At 48.7% G+C, this 20,247-nt stretch overlaps 1 protein-coding gene across 1 annotated transcript; it reads left to right on the top strand.

Annotated features, from left to right (window-relative positions):
- Positions 1–486: 486 nt before the first annotated feature.
- Positions 487–10,905, top strand: SFTPD (surfactant protein D; the record flags this gene model as incomplete). Its single annotated transcript, XM_084245260.1, has 7 exons — positions 487–685; positions 6,842–6,958; positions 7,226–7,342; positions 7,651–7,767; positions 8,125–8,241; positions 8,776–8,859; positions 10,529–10,905. 7 exons carry the CDS (start codon positions 487–489, stop codon positions 10,903–10,905), a joined length of 1,128 nt encoding a protein of 375 aa, XP_084101386.1.
- Between the last annotated feature and the right edge of the window lie 9,342 nt (positions 10,906–20,247).

The raw sequence follows: 20,247 nt of genomic DNA, 5'->3' as shown, positions 1-20,247 counted from the left end.
GAGACCAGCACTTGAGACTTGCAGTGCTAAGCTGTCCCAGGCAGCAAGTGAGAGGACGTGGATGCGGCTTGTGGCAGTTAGGTCACCGACCTTAATGCTACTGACAGGGAGTGGGGATTCAGGGAGTGGAAAGGCCTGCCCAAAGGTACTCAAGGAATTCCAGATTTGACAGATGGCTCTAGTGAGCAATTCTCCTTCCTAGCCACCCTGCCGACGGCAGTGCCTGATGGAAGGTGCAGGAGGGACATCACAGGGCTTCTGAGACTAGGTAGATGCTGCTGTCAACCATGCCCGAGTTCCAGCCGGGGAAATCATGTCCTCCCTAGCCAGGCTGCATGCTCACCCTGTTCCTACATTGCTTCCAGAGCCCTGCTGCTCTCAGTCCCCAGGAGGGGAGAGAGGTGGGGGAAGTGCTTCTCCTGACCTCTGAGAGCTGGGCCAAGACTAGAACCAAGAGTGTGTCCTTTCTGTTCATCTGCCTAGGCCATGCTTCTCCTCCCTCTCTCCGTGCTGATCGTGCTCACACAGTCCCCGGGGGCGCTGGGAGCAGAAGTGAAGAACTATTCCCCGAGATCCGTGACCAACGCCTGCACTCTGGTCATGTGTAGCTCCTCGGAGACTGGCCTGCCGGGTCGCGATGGACGGGACGGGAGAGAGGGCCCCCGGGGCGAGAAGGGGGATCCAGGTAGACTGGGGCCATGGGCCTGTCCTGTGGGAAGAGTGGGGGGGGGGCATTAGCATCACGGCCAACTGGCAACTCTGGATATTCTGTCATGGAAACTTCAGAGAGTCGCTTCTTCCCCAGGGGGCATTTTTCCCCAAACATCCAGTCCTCCAAAGCACTGCTTTGCCAGTTGACACATGACTGGCTGCCCAAGCCCTGGGTGCCTCCCTCCACCACTCAGCTGCTTGATTCCTCCCAAGGGTCTTCCCACTCCTCCCACCCCAAGAATGGGCAAATAGCGAGTCAATGACTGGTATTTGGGGGCCCTCTAGGCCCCTGTTCCAGCACTTGGCTGTTGTAAATCCTTATTAGATGGTGCTTGTGCTGGGCGTTAACAACTTTTAACATTTAATGAAACTCGACAGTATGCAGGGTGAGAAAGGACAAGGCTCTGTGGTGCTATACTCAGATATGATCAAAGAGATTTGCCCTAAATTCCTTATGGAGAGAAGGAAAGAGAGTTCATGTATCTTTGTCCATCCATCCCTGTGCTTAGCAATTCACTGGAGTATTCATTTAATCCTACCTGAAATCTTTTTTTTTAAAGATTTATTTATTTATGCATACAAAAACTGGGGTGTAGGCCAGAAGTGTGGGGTGGGGTGAGAGGATTCACCAGAGACAGAGTGGGGAGCAGAACAGGCAGCTCTACTAAAATACACTGCTGAGGGGAGCAGTGGGCGAGACAGGAGAGGTCTGTTGCTCCATGTGGATTAGCTCTCTGGCTGGGGATCGAACTTGTGCTGTAGTGGCTGGCAGTAGCTTGATAGCACTGTGTCTTTAACCCCTGCCCCACCAGGGAGGCCCCTACCTGAAACCTTACCAGGGACATATTAGTGTCATTTAGCAGATAAGAGACTGGATGTAGAAAGGCCCTGCCCCTGAAAAGCCACTAGTGTCCTGGGTCTCAGTTTGCTCACCTGTAAATGGGAACAATATCTGCCACACAGTGGTAAATGCTTGAGCCAAGGTTTTATTTTTGGTTGTTTTCAGGATAATGTTCCTGCTGCACCGTCAGGTGTGTCACCCTGAGGGTTCCAAAGATGCTGACCATTCAGGGAATTACCTAAGAAATACTGGCCCACAGGGGAGGCTCTGGGTCTTTTTGGCAAGAAGGAGACCTCAATGAAGCAGCAAGGATGAAGGGACCCCAGTCAGTGGGCGAGGCCTGTGCAGGGGTCAGCTGTGTCTTCAGCTTTCTGGGGCTGCCCTTTGGTTAGGGAGGAAGGAAACGAATAGCACTTCAGCTGGAAAGAATCAGTAAGATTCCCAGTACAAACAAGTATCTGTTTGTCCTTTACAGACAGAAAATGACTCCCAGCATGAATGGGTTGGGGCTTTGGGGCTGCCAGATGGAAGTGAACTTGGAAGAAGGGTGGTCTTCAAGATGCCCACTCACTTGGAGAATCCCAGCTCTCTCCAGTTCCCAGAGACTCTGGATTGCATCCCTGGGACCCCTTTCTATGGTTGCCCTCTGAGCCTGTGGCCTGAAGCACAGCTGAGACCTCCCTTTCTGGCGCAGCTCCCTTACCCTATGCACGTGCCTGGCCCTGGGTTGGCACTTGGAGAAAGCAGCACACAGCCCAGCTGGCTCCTCTGGCTCCTCAATTCTAGTAACTTTAGTCACTCTATCATTATGGGCCTAAGAATTTCCTGGAGTGCTTGGAGCATGCTCAGATTCCTGACTCAAGTAGGTCTGGGTGGGGCCACTTGTGAAACCTCACCTACAAAATCTGATACAGACAGTCCCAGGAACCTGCAGTGAAGACAGGATGGGCCTGAGAGACAGACCATTGGCAGATGTGGGGGTGAGCTGTGGTGATGCCCCAGGCATAGCATGGAGGGCCAGTAAGACCTGGACCCTGACTTGGAGGCTGCCTTTCTAGATACAATTCCCTTATTCCTGAGTACCTTCAAAGGTTCCTACCCTGAGGGATCTAGTGAGAGACTTCCTTCAGGGATGCGAGTCTCCTAGGAATAAAATCTCTCACCTCACAGTAGCTAGCAAGGTCTTGCTCCAGCTTTGCCTACTTCTCTGATGTCACCTCTTTCTACTCCTCCCACACTCTGGCTCCTCTGGGGTCCCTAACCACACCAGCCCCCTACCTCCTCAAGGCTCTGTCACTTTCATGCCACAGACACTCTTATGACTCACTCCTTAACTTCTTCTCCAGCTTCCTCCCAGACCCCATTCTCAGGAAGTCCTTCTCTGGCCCCCTACAGACAAGACCCTTCTGCTAACATTCTTTATGCTTTACTATTCCTCTGTGGCAATTACTCTGATCTAATAAGCCACATGTTGTGTATTTAAATTTTTGTTATATTTCTATGTAGAAGAGTTTTATGTTCCTTGAAAAAAGGATTGATGTTTTGTGTGTTTCACTACTAGTGCTAGCATTTAGGACAGTGTCTTGTGCATAGTAGAAACTCAGTGTAATGAATCATTATTCATCAGTATGGTTATTCGTTAAAATGAATGAACGTATGAATGAGTGAATGAATGTGAGATACAAAGGATTTCAGTAGAGTTAAGATTGGCCAAATTGCTTGTCCATAAAACTTCACCCTAAGTGCTAGGCCTTTGGGGGCTATTAGGATGCAAAATTACTTCATGGGCAGCCACAGGGCTTGCTGTTGAAGAGTGTTCCTCCTCCACCTTAGTCCTCCCATGGCCTCCATGCACCAAGCATGGGCAACCTCTAGTGCTCCCTTCTAGGGAGCAACTTTTTTTCTTAACCTGTCTGCCTACTGTCATCCTAGCCAGTGTGGACCCCAGAAGGCATCTCTGTCCCCAGCGCAGTTTGTGTGAGATGTGGGGTTCATCCTGCAACCCTCTATTCCATTTCAATCCTACTCAGAATTATAGTAAAAGCAGGACACAATGCCCACCAGCACAGAGCCTCTCAGCCACCATTAAAAGTACAGCCCCCCCACCCCCACCCCCTCCACAAGTACATTCCTGCCTCAGGCAGGCCTGGCTCTTCTGTCCTAGGAGCTGGGCTTCTAAATCTGAATTGTGCCCTCCCCTCTACAAGTCCTTCCAAATCCTCCTCAGCCATGAAGTTCTTTCTCCTTCCTCAGGAAGAGAGGCGTGTGTATGTGTGTGTGCTGGGATTATAGGTGTGGTGATGGGGGAGGGACTTCTCACCTACTACCTCTGCCTCATATTTCAAAATCTTTTTACCAATTCGTTGAAGGCCAGGAACACTGTTAATTTTTTGCTTCTCACCTAGTGCTAAACATGAAGTCATGCTCCACAGGTGGTTTCCTAGTGGACACATAAAATAATGAACAAGTAAACCAGTGAATTAGTAAGTTAGTACCACTGATTGTTAGATGTCATTTCTTATCTATTTGCACGTGAATGTTTATTAGTCGCTTTATTAACAGTGGAAACCACCCAAGCATCCACTAACAGATGAATGGATAAAGAAAATGTATTCTATACATACAATGGTATATCATTCAGTCAGACAGTGGAAATGAAGTAGTACTGAGATATGCTACATGTGGGTGAACCTCAGAAACTCTGCTCCAAGTTTAAAAAGCCAGATACCAAAGATCTTATATGATTCTGTTTCTATGAAATGTCCAGAATGGGTAACAGACAAAAGGCTGAACAATGGTAGCCAGGGGCTGGTGGGTAGGGGTTGGGGGGTGGTGGTTAGGGAGTGACTGCTTAGTAGACATGAGGTTTTCTTTTGGGGTGATGAAATATCTTTGAGCTAATAGAAGTGGGAATTGCCCAACATTGTGCATGTGCTAAATGTCATTGAATTGTATACTTTTAAAAGTTTTAATTTTGTGTGATATAAATTTTAACTCAATAAAAAACAGATTAACTAAAAGAATTGAGTGTGTAAAGTCATAACTATGGATAGCCATTTGCTCCCTTTAGTTTTTTTGGGTAAACCCTGCATAATTTCAGGCTTGGACTGTTTTTCTTGAGATAACTTGTCTCTTTGAAAATGTTTCATCATTTTTCAATTACAAAAAAACAATAGGTGGCCACTAAAGAAAAACATAAAGATGAAAATTAAAATTACCTTAATTGTATCACTTGGAAAGAACAACTGTTAGCACTGGTTTATGCCCACCCTGTGGTTTTTCCATTATATTACATATAATCATATATTATACCCCGCACTTGCATGCACATATTTTTGAAACAAGATCATTTTGAACAAAGTGGTTATAGCACTACTTTTATCACTTATTAGACAATAATTTGATCCATTTTCTATAGCTTCACGAGCATTTTAGCTGCCTTTTCTTTTTTATTGAATGCACTTGAAATATAACATTATATTAGTTTCAGGCATACAACATGATTCTATATTTGGTTATATTGCAAAATGATCAGCGTAAGTCTAGTGAACACTCATCACCACACCTAGCGGCAATTTTTTTCTTGAGATGAGAACTTTTTTTCCCTACATTTTAAAAGGACAGGTTTATTAGGAAAAGGAGAAAGGAAAAGAGACACAGCACCGACACAGGCAGGCAGAGAGCTTCCGCTGCTGCTTTGCAAAGGGAAAAGGTTTGTGAGAAGAAATGCCTGCATAGTCACAGGCGGATGGGGCGGCTGCCTCGAGATGCGAAATTTTAAGATCTACTTTCTTTGCAACTTTCAAATATGCTATCATTTTTTATTTATATATTTTTTACATCATTGTTCATTTTTAAGCAATGTTTGCTTCCCCCCCCATCTCGGGTGTAGTTCCCATAGAGTTTCCTTCCCCAATGCACCCATGCGCCATCATGACAGTCCCCTGTGCTCCTCCCTCCCTCCCTCTGACCCCTCTCCCTCCTCCTCCCCTGCAGGATGTTTCTGGTTTATAATTGTCTGTTTGTGTTTGTTTTGTTGTGTTGTGTTGTGTTTTGTATTGTTATTACTTTTTTCCCCTGATGTCTTATTTGTTTCCCCTATATCCCTCCTATAAGTGAAACCATCCCATATTTTTCTTTTTCCCTCTGACTTATTTCACTGAACATAATTTCTTTCAGCTCCTTCCATGTTGCTGTGAATGGCATGTGTTTATCTTTTTTGATTGCTGAATAGTATTCCATTGTGTATATATTAACTGTAGCACCACACTGTATATTCCCTCCCCAAGACATATTGGAGGTTGTAACTGGTGGTTTGTACCTTTTGACCCCCTTCATGCATTTTGCCTGTCCCCCAATGCCACCTCTGCCAGCCCATCTGTTCTTTGCATCTATGAGTTTGCTGGTTTTGTTTGTTTAGATTCCACATAGAAGTGACACTATACTGTATTTTTCTGTGTCTGACTTACTTTACCCAGCAGAGTGTCCTAAAGGTCAATCACATTGTAACAGATTTCCTTCTTTTCTAATGGCTGAATGATATTTCAACATCTGTGCCCCTCACATTTTCCATTCATCCACCCACAGACACCCAGCCTCTTGGCTGCCTCACGTGTCTCAGCTGCCGGAAGCAAGGCTGCAGCTAGATGGTGCATATGTTTTTTTAAGTTAGTGTTTTTGTTTCTTCAGATATTGGAATTGCTGGAGCATATGGTAGTTCCATTTTTAATGTTTCAAGGAACCTCTATATTATTTCCCATAGCGACTGCGCCAACTTACATTCCCACCAGCTGTGCACAGTGGCTTCCTTTGCTCCAATCCTCACAAACACTCGCTACCTCTTGTCTTTTTGGTAACAGCCAGTCTGACAGGTGTGAGGTGATAACTCCTGTGGTTTGGATTTGTATTTCCCTGATGATTCGTGGCAGGTGTCATTTCTGTTATAAACTTTGGTTCTGAGAACGGGAGAGACGGGAGTCCATGATCAAGGTAAATGCAGACATCACCCGCCTTGAGCACAGTGGCCAGGGAAGGTGCCCATATGGGGAGTCAAACAGGCTGGGCTTGTTTGACTCTGGCACCACCTTTAACTCTGGCAAGCTGTTTTCTCACCTGTAGATGGGAATGTGGGCCCCTATTTGCTAGATCACCACTGGACTGAGGCGTGTGGAGGTGGAATTTCTACACCCTTTGCAAACCTGAAGGGAGGAATGACAAGTGCTGGCTTCAGGGTGCTGGCTCCTGCTGGGTCCAGAGCCAGTTTTATGCCCATTTCTTCTGCTGCTACAGGTTTGCCAGGACCTATAGGGCAAGTGGGGATGCCGGGAGCAGCTGGCCCAGTTGGAGCCAAAGGAGACAATGGCTCTGCTGGAGAACCTGGACCAAAGGGAGACTCTGGACCACGTGGTGAGCCGCTGGGCATGGAATGCAGATGTCTGCAGGTGGTGCTGTTGCCACTGGGCTATGCCAGTGGGCACGGACAGATCCCATCCCAAGAAGGAGGAAGCAGGTCATCCTGAAGGTGGCACTGGGTTACTTTAAGGAAAACTGGAATTACTGTTGGGTGTTATCTTTAGGATGAAGATGCCTCTCACTCTCTTACTTTTCACATCGTATCCTGCACTCCCGCTCTAAGAAGCTTTAGTGTCACTGATGGCTGCTCCCTTTCCCCAGGACCTCCAGGACCTCCAGGTATACCTGGTCCAGCTGGAAGAGAGGGCCCTTCAGGGAGGCAGGGGAATGCAGGAGCACAAGGCAAACCAGGCCTAAAAGGAGAAGTTGGGCCCAAAGGTGAGTATGTGTGTCCTTCTGGGAGGCATGAGAAGGAAATGGCAGTGCTGTCCCTGACGCATCCCAGGACTTGCACTGAATGCAGGAGAAGCCCAAACCATCGGCTCTGACTATGGGCCCTTCTGCCCACACACCCACATTGACAGGATTTCCTGTTACCCTTCACAGAGGAACGCCAGGTAGTAAGGAGTAAGGTCTCCCTAGTTCTCTCTCCCCCTGGAGCTCTGGGTGAAAATTTCCCCCCACCCTGAGGAAACAATAGATGCTGAATATGCCATCAGCAGTCATCCAATTTGTTCCTTCCTCAGGAGAAGTGGGTGCCCCGGGCATGCAAGGATCTGCAGGGGCAAGAGGCCCCACGGGTCTTAAAGGAGACAGAGGTGCCCCTGGTGAGCGTGGAACCCCTGGAAATGCTGGGGCAGCAGGTGAGTAAGGGAAGAAGCTAGGGCAGAGCTCTACATCTCTTGGGTACTGCCAGCCCCCTCCACCACTGCCACCCAACAAGTCAGAGTGGCATTGCTGGGGATGGGGAGAGTCCTACCAAGGAGGGTGCATTGGTGGGCTCTGAGAACTGGGTACATTCGGGAGAATGGGGTGAGCAGTGGTAAATGGATTATCCCCAGGGGAGGTTGGCTGTTGGATGACAGGGGTAGTCAGTGCACGACTGGGTTCCAGTCTATATATGGGGAGGGAATGAGCTGAATAACAGGACAGTTCTTACACTGGGAGGGTGAAAATGTTGGAGAATGTGTATAGAGCGCACCCAACTCTCCTGTTCCCAGGACCACCTGGAGTTATGGGTCCACAGGGGTCGGCAGGTGCCAGGGGGCCCCCAGGACTGAAGGGGGACCGAGGTGCCCCTGGTGACAAAGGAGCAAAAGGAGAGAATGGACTTCCAGGTAAGGTAGCATCCATAGCCATGAGAGCTCCCACTAGGGCACAAGTGGGGAGGACACCCCCCTCTCCCAGATGCCAGCCCCTTCGATTGCACATGGAAGCAGGAAAGGCTGCTGGGCTGGGAGGAGGTTGGTCCTGAGCGACTTTGTCATCTGCTCACCAGGGAAAGCATAGTTCCCTTCTCCATTCACAGGACAACTTTGACCTTCAGTAACCCAGTGGCTGGGGAGTACTTGAGGAACATGTGTTCAAGACTCCTCCTTCCTTATAAAGGATCCCAGAATTTGAAGTTAAAATGTCACCTGGTTGAGAGTCACAAGGTGCAGGGACCTGCTCAGGGAACAACTAGTTCATGGCAGAACCACAGCAAAGCTAGAGGGCTGAGGGGCTGGCTGTGTCAGCAGATGTGGGCTTCCTGGGAGTCACTTCCAGTTCCTCCCCTCCCCCTCTCATATGTGCCTGCAGCAGGGCACCTTCCCCTTCAGCTGACCCCAGGTTGTATGGACAAGTCTTCACTCATCCTTTCTTGCCTGCAGACATCACTGCTCTGAGGCAGCAGGTGGAAGGCTTACAGCGACAGGTAAAACAACTCCAGGAGGTCTCCTCTCAGATTGAGAAAGGTGAGATCCTGGGCCTCAACCTGTGGCAGGCACCTGAAGTGAGACCCCAGACTGGGTCTGGGCCTTGGATTGGGATGGGCTGGGAACATATTTGGGGCTCGACCTGGGACTGAGGCAGGCGCAGGGCTAAGGAAAGACTGGGACCGAGCGTGCAGCCATGTGCTCCAGGATCTGGAAGCAGATGCAAACAGGAGATGCAGCCATGGCAATAGTTTCGGACTGGTGGAAGCATGGCCATGGTTGAGGGCACCTGGCTCCAGTACTCCCTACCCTGCAGCAACACCACCACCTGAAACATGAGCCTGATGAATGCCCTGAGCAGGTCAAGAGACCTTCCCCCTGCTTACCCTCTGCTGATCCCATGATAGACAAGGGGACCCTCCAACCCAGGATACATTGCTCACCGCCCTGGGGCCAGGTGTGTGAGTGCTCAAAGATGTTACTACACAGCCCAAGGCAGCAGAGACTCCAACACCGTCTTGAGAGCTGGGCTGGGCTGCTGCCCTGCTGTGTGACCTTACTGCCCAAGGTCAGTGGGGCCTGACCTAGGTGTATGGTCATCAGGTTTCTCATACCAGACTTGCCCACGGGCCTGGCAGGGGGCAGGCTGCTGCTGGAATCTGGCCAGTGCTGGGCTCTCCCTGTACCCCTCAAAGAGTTAAAGCAGAGATTCTTCCCTAACCCTGGAACCCTGAGGAGGCAGAGGCCTTTGGGAGCACAAGCGTGAGGCCCTGAGCCTTTTGGAATCTTTCTGTCAATCTTCAACCGCTTTTCCCTTCTTCTGCTCTCCCTGACCTTAGCATTGTGTGCTCAGCAAATTGTATTCATTAAAAAAGCGTTTTCTGAAGGAGCAGAGCCAAAAGGCTCTGCTTTTTTGGTGAGACATAGGGTTGGCTCCTAAGCATGCAAGCCTACCAAGTACCTAAGTACCAAGGAGAAGAGCCAAGCATTCGGCATGTCTTCCTCCACCCACAGGCATGTTGGCACAGTCACTCACTCACGTGTGCCCTGATGCACCAAAGGATTATGCACACCTAGGCCCCCGCCACATCTGTGAGAACTTCAGAGCCATCATTCACCCCACACGCCTGCATCTATGAGCACACATGTGCACACGCAGAAAGATGCACACACACCCAGTGAGAAACCGTGGAAAGGGAAGTGACCTTTTCCTGGCCCATCTGTCAGTCATTGCCATCATTGCCAGGGTGGGCTGCACCCTGATTCTCAAACAGGCCTCTCTCCATCAGTGACCTCACTCAGAAGCCCTGCAGACTACATTTCCCTTTCCCAAGTCCTTCTGGCTCTTCATAGTAACTGAAAGAACTGTTTCCACCATAGAACATAGGGTGAAACAGAGTGGACATGTCTAAGCTTCAGTGTCAGATCAGCCAGGTTTAGTTCTCAACTCTACCTGTGATGGCTGTATGACTCTGGGCCTCTTACTTAGCCTCTCTGAGTTCCAGTTCCCATCTGCCCCCAAAGACCACAGTGCCGCCTCACAGCGTGCAGGATGGAGCTGGGGCTGCTCTGAACTAAGTGTCTGCCTTTCATCCCAAATGGGGCCCTGTTCCCCCAGGTACACTGGTAGAACTATGGTCTCAGCACCCCTGAGCTCTGGCAGGGGCTGCCACACCCCCCACCCCACCTCACTCTTCTCTTCTCCTAGTGGGGCTCTTCCCCAATGGCCGAAGTGTGGGCAAGAAGATCTTCAAGACAGCAGGTTTTGAAAAAAATTTTGAGGAGGCACAGCAGGTGTGCACACAGGCGGGGGGACAGATGGCTACCCCTCGCTCAGCTGCTGAGAACGAGGCCTTGCAGCAGCTGCTCACCGCTGAGAATAAGGCTGCTTTCCTGAGCATGACTGACATCCAGACCGAGGGCAAGTTCACCTACCCCAAGGGGGAGCCCCTGGTCTACTCCAACTGGGTCCCAGGGGAGCCCAACAACAATGGCAAGGCGGAGAACTGTGTGGAGATCTTGACCAATGGCAAGTGGAATGACAAGTCCTGCCAAGAGCAGCGCCTCGTGGTCTGCGAGTTCTGAGTCCAGGGGGCAGGAGGGGGCATTGGGGCCCAGACCCGTGTCCTGCCAACACCCCAATAAAAGCTGACACTTGTGCTCTGAGGCCGGGCTTCCCCACAGAGGTATATGACCGGTCAGGGATCGCTCCCACAGACACAGTCTCACAGCACAAACAAAACTGGCTTCACATTCTGGAAGCCCTGCCAGAGAAGGGGCCAGCCTGCTCCCCCTGACGCAGAGGGGAAAATTGAGGACCCAGTGAGTTCTCCTCTGCCTTCCTCCTCCTCCTTCCTCTCCCCGCTCCTCCTCAAATTCCCTTCTTTGCTGGTCCTCATCTCGCCATCCAGGACTCCATCTCTTATCCCTCTGCCTGCTCCTTCTCTCTCTTTGCTAGACCCTCCTCCTCTTTTTGCTACTTAATAGTGGAACCTCAACCCCACCTGACGACTGGTGCCTGAACCTTAACTCTGGGTTCTCCTCTCTCCTTACACTCACCGCAGGGGTGAGTCCATACTGTCCTGTGGCTCCAAATTCCTACTCCAGGCAGATGGCTCCTGCATGAACATCTCCCTGCACCCCAGACTCCACCAGTGAATGCACACTGCCCCCTGCTTCCTGGGCCGGGAGCCATCAGTGGCTTCCTCTTGCCTCACAGCAAGAGGAAGCTGCACAACACAAACCAGGGATCTGGCAGAGCGTCTGCCTCCAGTGACCTCCCACACAGTGGACTCCTCATCCCGACACTGCCTGCTGGGTCTGTCCTGTGACTGCCTTGGCTCATGGGAAGGAGCACCAGGCACACAATTCCAACTCCACCTGAAATTTCAGGGTCTCCAGCCACACTTAAACATACCCCAGCCCTCCTTGTCTGGCAGGAATATTCTTTTCCACTCCGCCTCAGAGATCATCTAGTCAAACCCTCCTCATTTTATAGACATGGAAACCACAGGAGGGGAGGGGACCTGGGTGAGACCACAGGTAGTATCAGTGCTTAAACTGGGTCATGACAAAGGTCATCTGACCTCAAAGCTTATACATTCAACCTGTAAATTTTTAAGCCAAAGTCCTCTGTAGGTTTAGTAGATTTTTTACTATGGCTTGAGTGACACAGGCTCACAGAAGGGGGCAACAACACCCTTCCCCCCACAGGACACCAGGCACTCTGCCCTTGGTTCCCAGGGTTTTGACTCCTGCTCTTTCTGGCTCTTCAACAGACCCCAAATCCCCATTCTCAACATTCGTGCAGTCACACCCTGCAATACTAAAAAAAAGTCCCCAATTCCTGGCAGCTTTGGAAGTATTAATTACACAACAATGAGCAAAGAGCTCTCCAGGGCAGAGGCCACTCTTGGACACACTTGTCGAGGGGTCTTAGAAAGGCCTTTTCCGTGACAAGTAAGAGAAAACAACCAGATCTAATTTAAGCCAAAGAGAAACATTTTTTCCCCTAATAATGGGAGAGTTCCGAACTGACTCAAGAAGATGAGGTCAGAGGGGAGGAGGCAGCATGAAGGCTGTTCCCCTTGCAAATCCCTGTGCCTCTTCCCTCTTTCCTTCCTGCTTCCTCAGCTGCCCAGGTTTAGGGGACTATAGGTCGATGGGTCGTAGAGATTGCCACACAGAGATCAGAAACTCAGAACTCCTGTGGGAATCGACCAACCTGTCTCAGATGCTCAGCTGTGGCCCAATTAGCTAAACCCAAGGGTGGGACCACACAGAGTGATGCTGGGACCCAGGTGGGGTCCAGGTGGTCTGACAGACCCTCTAAAAGTGATCACTACCCTTCCCAATGCTTAAGCAGAGCCTGTTTCTTGACAAGAGGGAAAGAAGAGGGGCCCAACTCTGTGGCTCAATTGGAAGAAAAGAAAACTGCCCGTGGGGTTGAAGGCCAGGAATGCTGGCATCCACACCCGAGGGGGAAATATCAGACCCATCTGCATATGGACCATGGGCTGGTTCGCTCTCCAGCATGAGAACAAGTAAGGAGGGTGGGCTCTGTACACGCAGCCTAATGAAAGCAGAGAATCAATATGAGTATCTCAGAAAATTCGCGTCCTAACCCATCTTGAACACACAGGCCTCTCCTGTACTGTAATAATATTCACCGGCAAAGGTCAACACAGATCTTAATTGGTATCAGCCCACCAACCATATACAGCCAGTTAGTAGCCTATATGCCAAGTGAGACCAGGAGTGACACTTACATTCTCAGGAGATGTCATAGTCCTTAATTGCCGGGTGACAACATGGGGAGCAGCCTGGGATCCTGCATGTCTGGAAGCGGGGGTGGGTGGGTGGGGGGCAACCACAGCAGTTTCATAGGGAAATCCCTGTTCAGTTTTTTTTTTTTAAAGATTTGTTATTTATTTATGCATTCAAGAGCTGGGGTACAGGCCAGAGATGAGGGTGTGTGTGTGTGTGTGTGTGTGTGTGTGTGTGTGTGTGTGAGAGAGAGAGAGAGAGAGAGAGAGAGAGGATTCACCAGAGACAGAGTGGGGAACAGAACAGGCAGACTGACTGAAATACACTGCTGATGGGAGCAGCAGGCAAGACAGAAGTCTGCTGAGCCATGTGGATTGCTCCCTGGCTGGCCAGGGATCGAACTCGTGCTGCAGAGGCTGTGGATTGCTTCATAGTGTGGTGCTTAACCCCTTGTGCCACCAGGCAGACCCCCCTGTTCAGTTTAACAGTATTTTCTCATGCCTCCTCCTGGTTCTCAACCCTCCTGTTGCCAAACCAGCCCACATCCCCATGACTAGCCAGTAGGGAGCCCTCTAACACCTGTCAGCATTCTAGATCCCCTTGTTCTAAAACACTGACCACTAAGTTGCATAAGTTCAGGGCATTCTCAACCACTCTTGCCTTCTGGCTGTCATTATATCAAATTTAACGGTCTGCTGACTTTCCCAGTTACCTATATTTAATTACTAAAGCAAAGAAACCAGGTGTCTGTCAGGGGGGATAAAATATTCATTCATATGTCAAAAATCTATTCAGGACCTGGGTATGGTCACACCCTCATAGAAGCCACAGATCCGTACCTAATACTAACTATAAGCCAGAGAACTGTGTTCTAGCCGAGGCCGATAGAGGTGCTCAACTAGCAGGTTCAGGATGAAGGGATGGATGTTAAAATCCTCTTAGCAGAACCACCAAGCTGCTCAGAGACCAAAATACACCTTATTACCATTCAGTCTAGTTGTCTATGACTATTAGGCCTCCACAGGGCTAATAGCAGGTATCTTGTGGTGGATTTTGCTGTTTTTCGCCACTGTTTCGATGAGAGGCCTTATGAAGCTGGCATTGTCCTGTGATGAATCACTTTTGAGTACAAGCAGATGGGGGCCACTGAGTTACATCTGAGATGCCTGCTTTTTGCTTCTGTGGTGAATATGAGATATGGGTAAATATGAATTTGATATGCAATCCAGTTTGGGGGAAACTGAACAAGTGCATGGAAGACAACTGCCCTTGGAGATCACCTGGATCCACTTTGACTTTGGGGTTCTTACTACAGCATACCAGCCCATCCCTACTGGATACTTTGAAAATGTTAACATATTTGACTTCCATTTACTGGACAGTATAGTCTTTCCAGATTGGCTGAAACAACTTTGAACAATGGAGGGATTCATAAGGACCCTGCCTGAACAAATTGGTACTTTTCATATTTATTAATAGAATTAATGGAATGAATAAATGAAAGAGTTGAGTGAAAGTGTTTTTTTAATGATGAATAACTACTTTTAAAAATTTTTTCTTATTGAGGTAACATTGGTTTTCATTCCTACTTATAAGTCTGTTTGGAGAACTGCATAAAGTGTTTTCAAGATGTTTCCAGAAACTTTGGTCTGAGGAAATAGTCCTTTGACCTCATTGCCAGGCTTCCTGCACACTGATGAATTCAAATGGAAGTAGCTGGGGCCAGGCCAGGACCTGCGGTCAGACGGCAGCTTCAGACCAAGCACATGAAGAACCTGAGGGCACCCACCAAAGGGGATGCCCTGAGCCTGGTCAGTGAGCCCAGCAAAGTCACCTCCACAAGTCCCGGGGTTGCTTCTATCAGCTGGACTTTCAGGAAGCCCAAGAACAGAGTCACAACACAGACTGACAGCTGGTGGCACAGCAATGTCATCTCCATTTAAGACCTGAAGGAGATCCTACCATCTCTCTGTGTGTTGGGCTCTGCGGTGCCCAATGGGTCTCAGGGCAGTCTCTCAAGTGTCCTTAGTTACAGGTGCTCAGCCTGAGTTCTGTGCTTTTGAGAGGAAGTGGGGTGATCACAAAAATCACAAGTAAACACTTAGCAATGTTCTCCAAAAGCACCTGATCCAGATAAAAGTCCCGATTTTCCATCTGCTGGTGATGGGGGGTGGGGGCGCAAGTAGGGTGGGGATGGGAAGTGATGAGTGGGGGAGGGGGCTGAAATTAATTTTAATTGGATTTCAGAGAGATACCCAGAAAGCCATTGAGGGAGTCTAGGAAGAAGCCCACAAATCCAGCCTCTGCAGGGACAAGAGCAGTCCTGTTCTCGAGGGGATCCTGAGCGTGTTCTCCCACAGAGATCTGAGAAGGGCAGATGAGGAAAGTGGGGGTGGCACTGGGGTACTCTAATGAAGAGGTCACAGTCTAGGTTTGAAAACGAGAGGGACACAAAGACAAGGAGCAGAGAGCACCGTGCAGAGGGCTGGCTGAGACTGAGGGCACTTAGGGATCCAGCGTGCTGGAGACCTGTGCTCACCCAGTGGGATCCGGCTTTGCAGGGGCAAGTTAGGAAAAGCACCCTAAGTGGGTGCAGCAACCCCAAGTGGGTGCAGAGGGGAGGGGAGGAAAACAGGAACGTCTGAGTGGCAGATTAGGGGCTCATGGGGCTCCACCACTCACTAGGACCCAACTTGACTATCTCTTGCGTTTGCAAGGCCTGTGTTATAGATGACCAGGAGAGGGCAGCACAAGGCCACAGCTGCTGCGGCAGTTATCCCAGTTAACCAGTTATGCAAGAAAGGAACTGTGCCCAGAGCATTATATCAAAATCAGTTTGACTGCTTTAAAAGAAAAGCAGAATCCAGCCTAGAGCTGAGTCAAGTCATTTCCAGAGAAGGGAGATGAGTCACGTATTTTTGGAGAGGACTGAGATTCAGTCATTCATTTGTTGATTTATGTATTCATTCAACAATTATTGAGTGTATATGTGGGTTTCCAGCCCTTTCCTAGGTCCTGGGACTGCAAAGGTGAAGGACATGGTCTTGTAATCATCACAACAACAGCAAAAGCATAGAGTTACAGGGCATTTCCTGCAGCCCCATGTTATCCTGAGTGCCTTACCTGTATCTGTTCTTTTATCCCTCACAACAATCCTGTAGGGAGGACACTGCTATTATCCAGTTTTATCAAGAAGAGAGCTAAAGCACAGAGAGTGTATGTGACTTGCCCAGAGTCACACAGCTGCAAAGTGGTGGAACTAGAGCTTACATCCAGCCAGTCTGACTCCAGAGTCCTCTAAATGACTTTGCTAAGTGATGTAACTCAAACAAGTAAGTGGGAAAGATGATTTCAGATGACTCTTGCTCATTAGAAAATGAAATCGGATGCTGTGATGGTAACTGAGGCAACCTTAGATTCAGTGGTCAGCTAAGGACTCATAGGGAAAAAATTGGTGACATATGATCCAAGACTGGCAGGCAAGGAAGATTATATTAGCACCCAGACCATCTCTAGGGATCCCTGCACACAGCTCAGGGTCACTTGTGGACCCTTTTGTCCATTTTCAAGCACCCACATATCTCATGTAGCACCCCTGGAACCACGTGGAAACAGTGCTTCTCAGGAAAGGGTGTGCAGAGAAAGGACTTGACATAGACTGGGGGACAGCAGAGGCTGAGTCCCCTAAAAGCAGAAGGCTGAGAATTTCAAGCATTGGGTCTGTTGATTTCCATGCACATAGCCACATACGCACACACAAAATCATACAAATACCCCTAAACCCATGTCCACACAGTTCCCCACTCAGTTTCTTATTCCTCCCCTCCCCCCGCCTCCCCCGGGCCTCTGTTTCAGGCCCTAGAGCTCCCTAGAACTATCCACAGGAGACAGTAAGACACAGTAAGATCCTGAAATGTATGGGGTAGTATTTGGGTCAGTGTATGATTTTATTCTTGGGACATTGATAAATTGAAGGAGATTATTTGTACACTATAAAGTTAAGCAACAACCCTCCCCCACCCATTCACGTATGAAGGTCTTGTAAGGAATGGACAAGCCCTGGTCTCCTATCTCTAGGGTCACTCTGCAAAAGGAAGAGGTGGGTAGAAAGCCTTGGCAATGACTATCTTTCTTGGGGCTGTGGTCTCCCCAAATTGCCAAATATCCAGATCACCTAGGGGCCTCAAAAAGATGACAGGTTTCTGAGATTTTGATTCACTGTGTCTAGAGTGAAGCCAAGGTCCTATGGTTTTGTTAAGCATTCCAGGAAATTTTGCTGATTCCTAATCTGAAATGCTACATGAATGGCACAGCCCTCTGCTTGCCAAAACAGGCCAGGATGGACCTGGGTTTGGCAGTTACTAACCTAATCCTAGCCATTTGTCTAGCTAACAAATGGCTACTTGCATCCCACTTCTTTTGCACATGACCCTGCATTTGCCTGGACCACTGGTCGTGATGGGAGAGAGACACTGTCTCCTCCCCACCCAGGTTGCCACCAGGGTTGGCTTCCTCTTAGCACTGAGCACTGGAAGGCCTGAGTGCTCCATCAGTCACTCAGGGTCACTAGAACAACATCACTTAACAGAGTGCACTTCCTGACATCTCCAACTCAGGCCCCGTGATGATGTTTTATCATTTCTGGCTAACAAGGGGGGAAAAAAATCCCTGGTTCCCGGCAGTTTCCGAAACACAGATGAATTACACAATAATGAGCAAACAACCTCCCAGGTCAGAGTCTCATGGCCATGATACATACATCAAGGGTGCAAGTTCAGGGTCTCACTGTGACCTTGGTGCTGGTCTATCTCTGACTGCCCCAGAGAAGGAAGGTAGGTTGGTCCTGGACAGAAAACACTTTGAAGAATGTGAATACTGCACCTTCAGTTGGGACCCCAAATCGCCTCTGACTTGGGCATGGATAAAAGTGAGAATAGCAGAGCTGTGAGACTCAAAAGAAAGACTGTCCTGCAGGAGGAAGGCCTGCAATTCTAGGATTCAGACATAGACCAACAGCCTGGGCCTTGAATGTTGCAAACGCTGGTAGTTGCAGTTATACTGGCCCAGGCAGCAAATTGTATTCACATTCTGTTATTTCCGCAGAAGACCATTGACTTACTGATATGATTTAAATTCAGAATCCCCACCCCAGAGCAGGATGTATTTGCCATTCAAAGTTTGTCCCCCTTACTTTCTATGGGCTTGTGAAATAGGTTATAAAGTTTTAGGCCACAAATAATTTTAGTTCGTACAAAATTGACTGGTAGCATAACCGAAAACAGTTCTCAGATCCTGCAGTATTGCTCCTGAAATGGGCTCTGTGGGTTTGAAACTGCATGTGACCATTACTTCATCCAACTGAAGAAGGAAGAAATCTTTACAGATCAATTTATAGATAAGGAAGTAGAGATCCAGGGAGCTAATCAGTGAGAATTGGTGCATTCGTTAGAGCGCGCTGACCTCAACAAACTCCCTGCTTCTAAATCTTGAACCTCCCCCTTTCTCCCCCTACCCCCACCGCCTCTCCTTCAGCCCAGCCATGACACACAGAGACCCAGGCCTTGTTCCACCGGGGTGTGACCCCAGAGTTAGGGCCCAGGCTCCACAGAGCCCAGACACCAGCTTTCTTGCCCGGAATACTGTGAGGCACAACCTTCAAGTTCTTAAACTTTGCAAGAGGAAGCAAAGGAAGATGGCAGCTCAGCTTTGGCTACCAGCTCACTGGTCCCAAACCAGCGTGGCAAATGATATGGCAGAGATTCTTGTTCCCTCCGAACAAATAGTGGGGTTCAAGAGGTTGGGTGGAGTCATGCCCAGTCCTGAAGTACCCAGGGGAACGGGTTCAAAGTTCTGACTTTGGAGTGCCAGACTTCACTATGTTCCTGTGCAAGAGATGCCAATCATCATTCCTCCCTTAGTAAATGAAACCACCTGCCTCCTGACAAAAGAAGTGGGGATGGGAAAGGATAGTCCCCTTGAAACCACAATTTCCCTCTTGTTCTAGGTCCTGAGAGGCCCAGGGAACGATCTTTGGTTGCCCATAAAAATCCTGTATCTTTAGATGAATTCCACCTTCTTCTAAGCTAACTTGATTATGGTCCCTCTGCTTACTGATAAGAGTTGGGAAACAACTATATGGAGGCGGGTACCTCAATTCCAGAAAGAATGGTGGTAAGTACATTCATTTTGAGAGTGGAGCTCTGAAAAGCTTTTTGGATGTTAGATCAGGGAAAGAACAAGCTCTCCCCACCTAAGACCCCGGGAGAAGACTTTACACCCTGCAAGGCGGACCAAGAGAAAAGAAAATGAGCATGTTTCTAAAAGGGGGATTCTGCAAGGGCAAGTTTGGCATCTTGAGCAGATAAAAAAAAAAAAAAAAAAACTCTCAGAGCAGGAATGTGAGAGTGCTCTCATGATTGAAGAATGTAGGGTGTAGGGAGCATCAAAGAAGGAACTAGAAGAGGAGGTCTGAAAGGGGAATGCAGATTTTTATTGTGTTTCCCTGACAGAGGAGGCAATTATCATACCCTGGAAAGAGCCTGCAGGGAGAACAAGGGTGTATTGCTACAGTTTTACAGCTAAGGGTACTTTTTTTATGTATGGAGTGAAACAGGATGCATTCATCTCTCCTGGGACATGGGAGAGAACCTTAACCTTGTATTCATGTTTCAGAATCCAACCCACTAAGCCAAATGGTAATTCTTTGGTGTACCCCTTCAGGAAGTACTCATCAAGCACTTAATGCAGAGGAGAAGCTCTCTCTGGCAGTTGAGATTAAAAAAAAAAGAACCAATAAAATGGAAAACTAATTTTAACAAAAACATTTCATTTCGCTAAGCTAAAGTAGCCCTTGGCCAATTCATGAAATAGTTGCCAATCTCATTTTCCATATGGCACACACTGAAGTTAGAATTCACTCTTCCTATGACTCCATGGGCTGCATTTAATTTCAGCTTTACCCACCTTGAGATTGCTGACAGACACCCATGGCTCTGAGCACAGCGTCAGCACCCTCTTTTATTTGCAGGATGAATGATGATGTAGCCAGTGTGTGAAACTCACATGGAGGAAGGGTTCCTCTTATCTCTAATAATAATGGACCTGTGGTACTGTGATGGGATGAGGATGTCACAGAAGGAAGGACACTGCTGGGTGTTAGTC

The sequence above is a fragment of the Talpa europaea genome, assembly GCF_964194135.1.
Source record: "Talpa europaea genome assembly, chromosome: 10".
NCBI classification, from domain to species: Eukaryota; Metazoa; Chordata; class Mammalia; order Eulipotyphla; family Talpidae; genus Talpa; species Talpa europaea.
The sequence above is the reverse complement of the archived record's forward strand: the minus strand, read 5'-3'. Positions and strand labels throughout refer to the sequence as shown.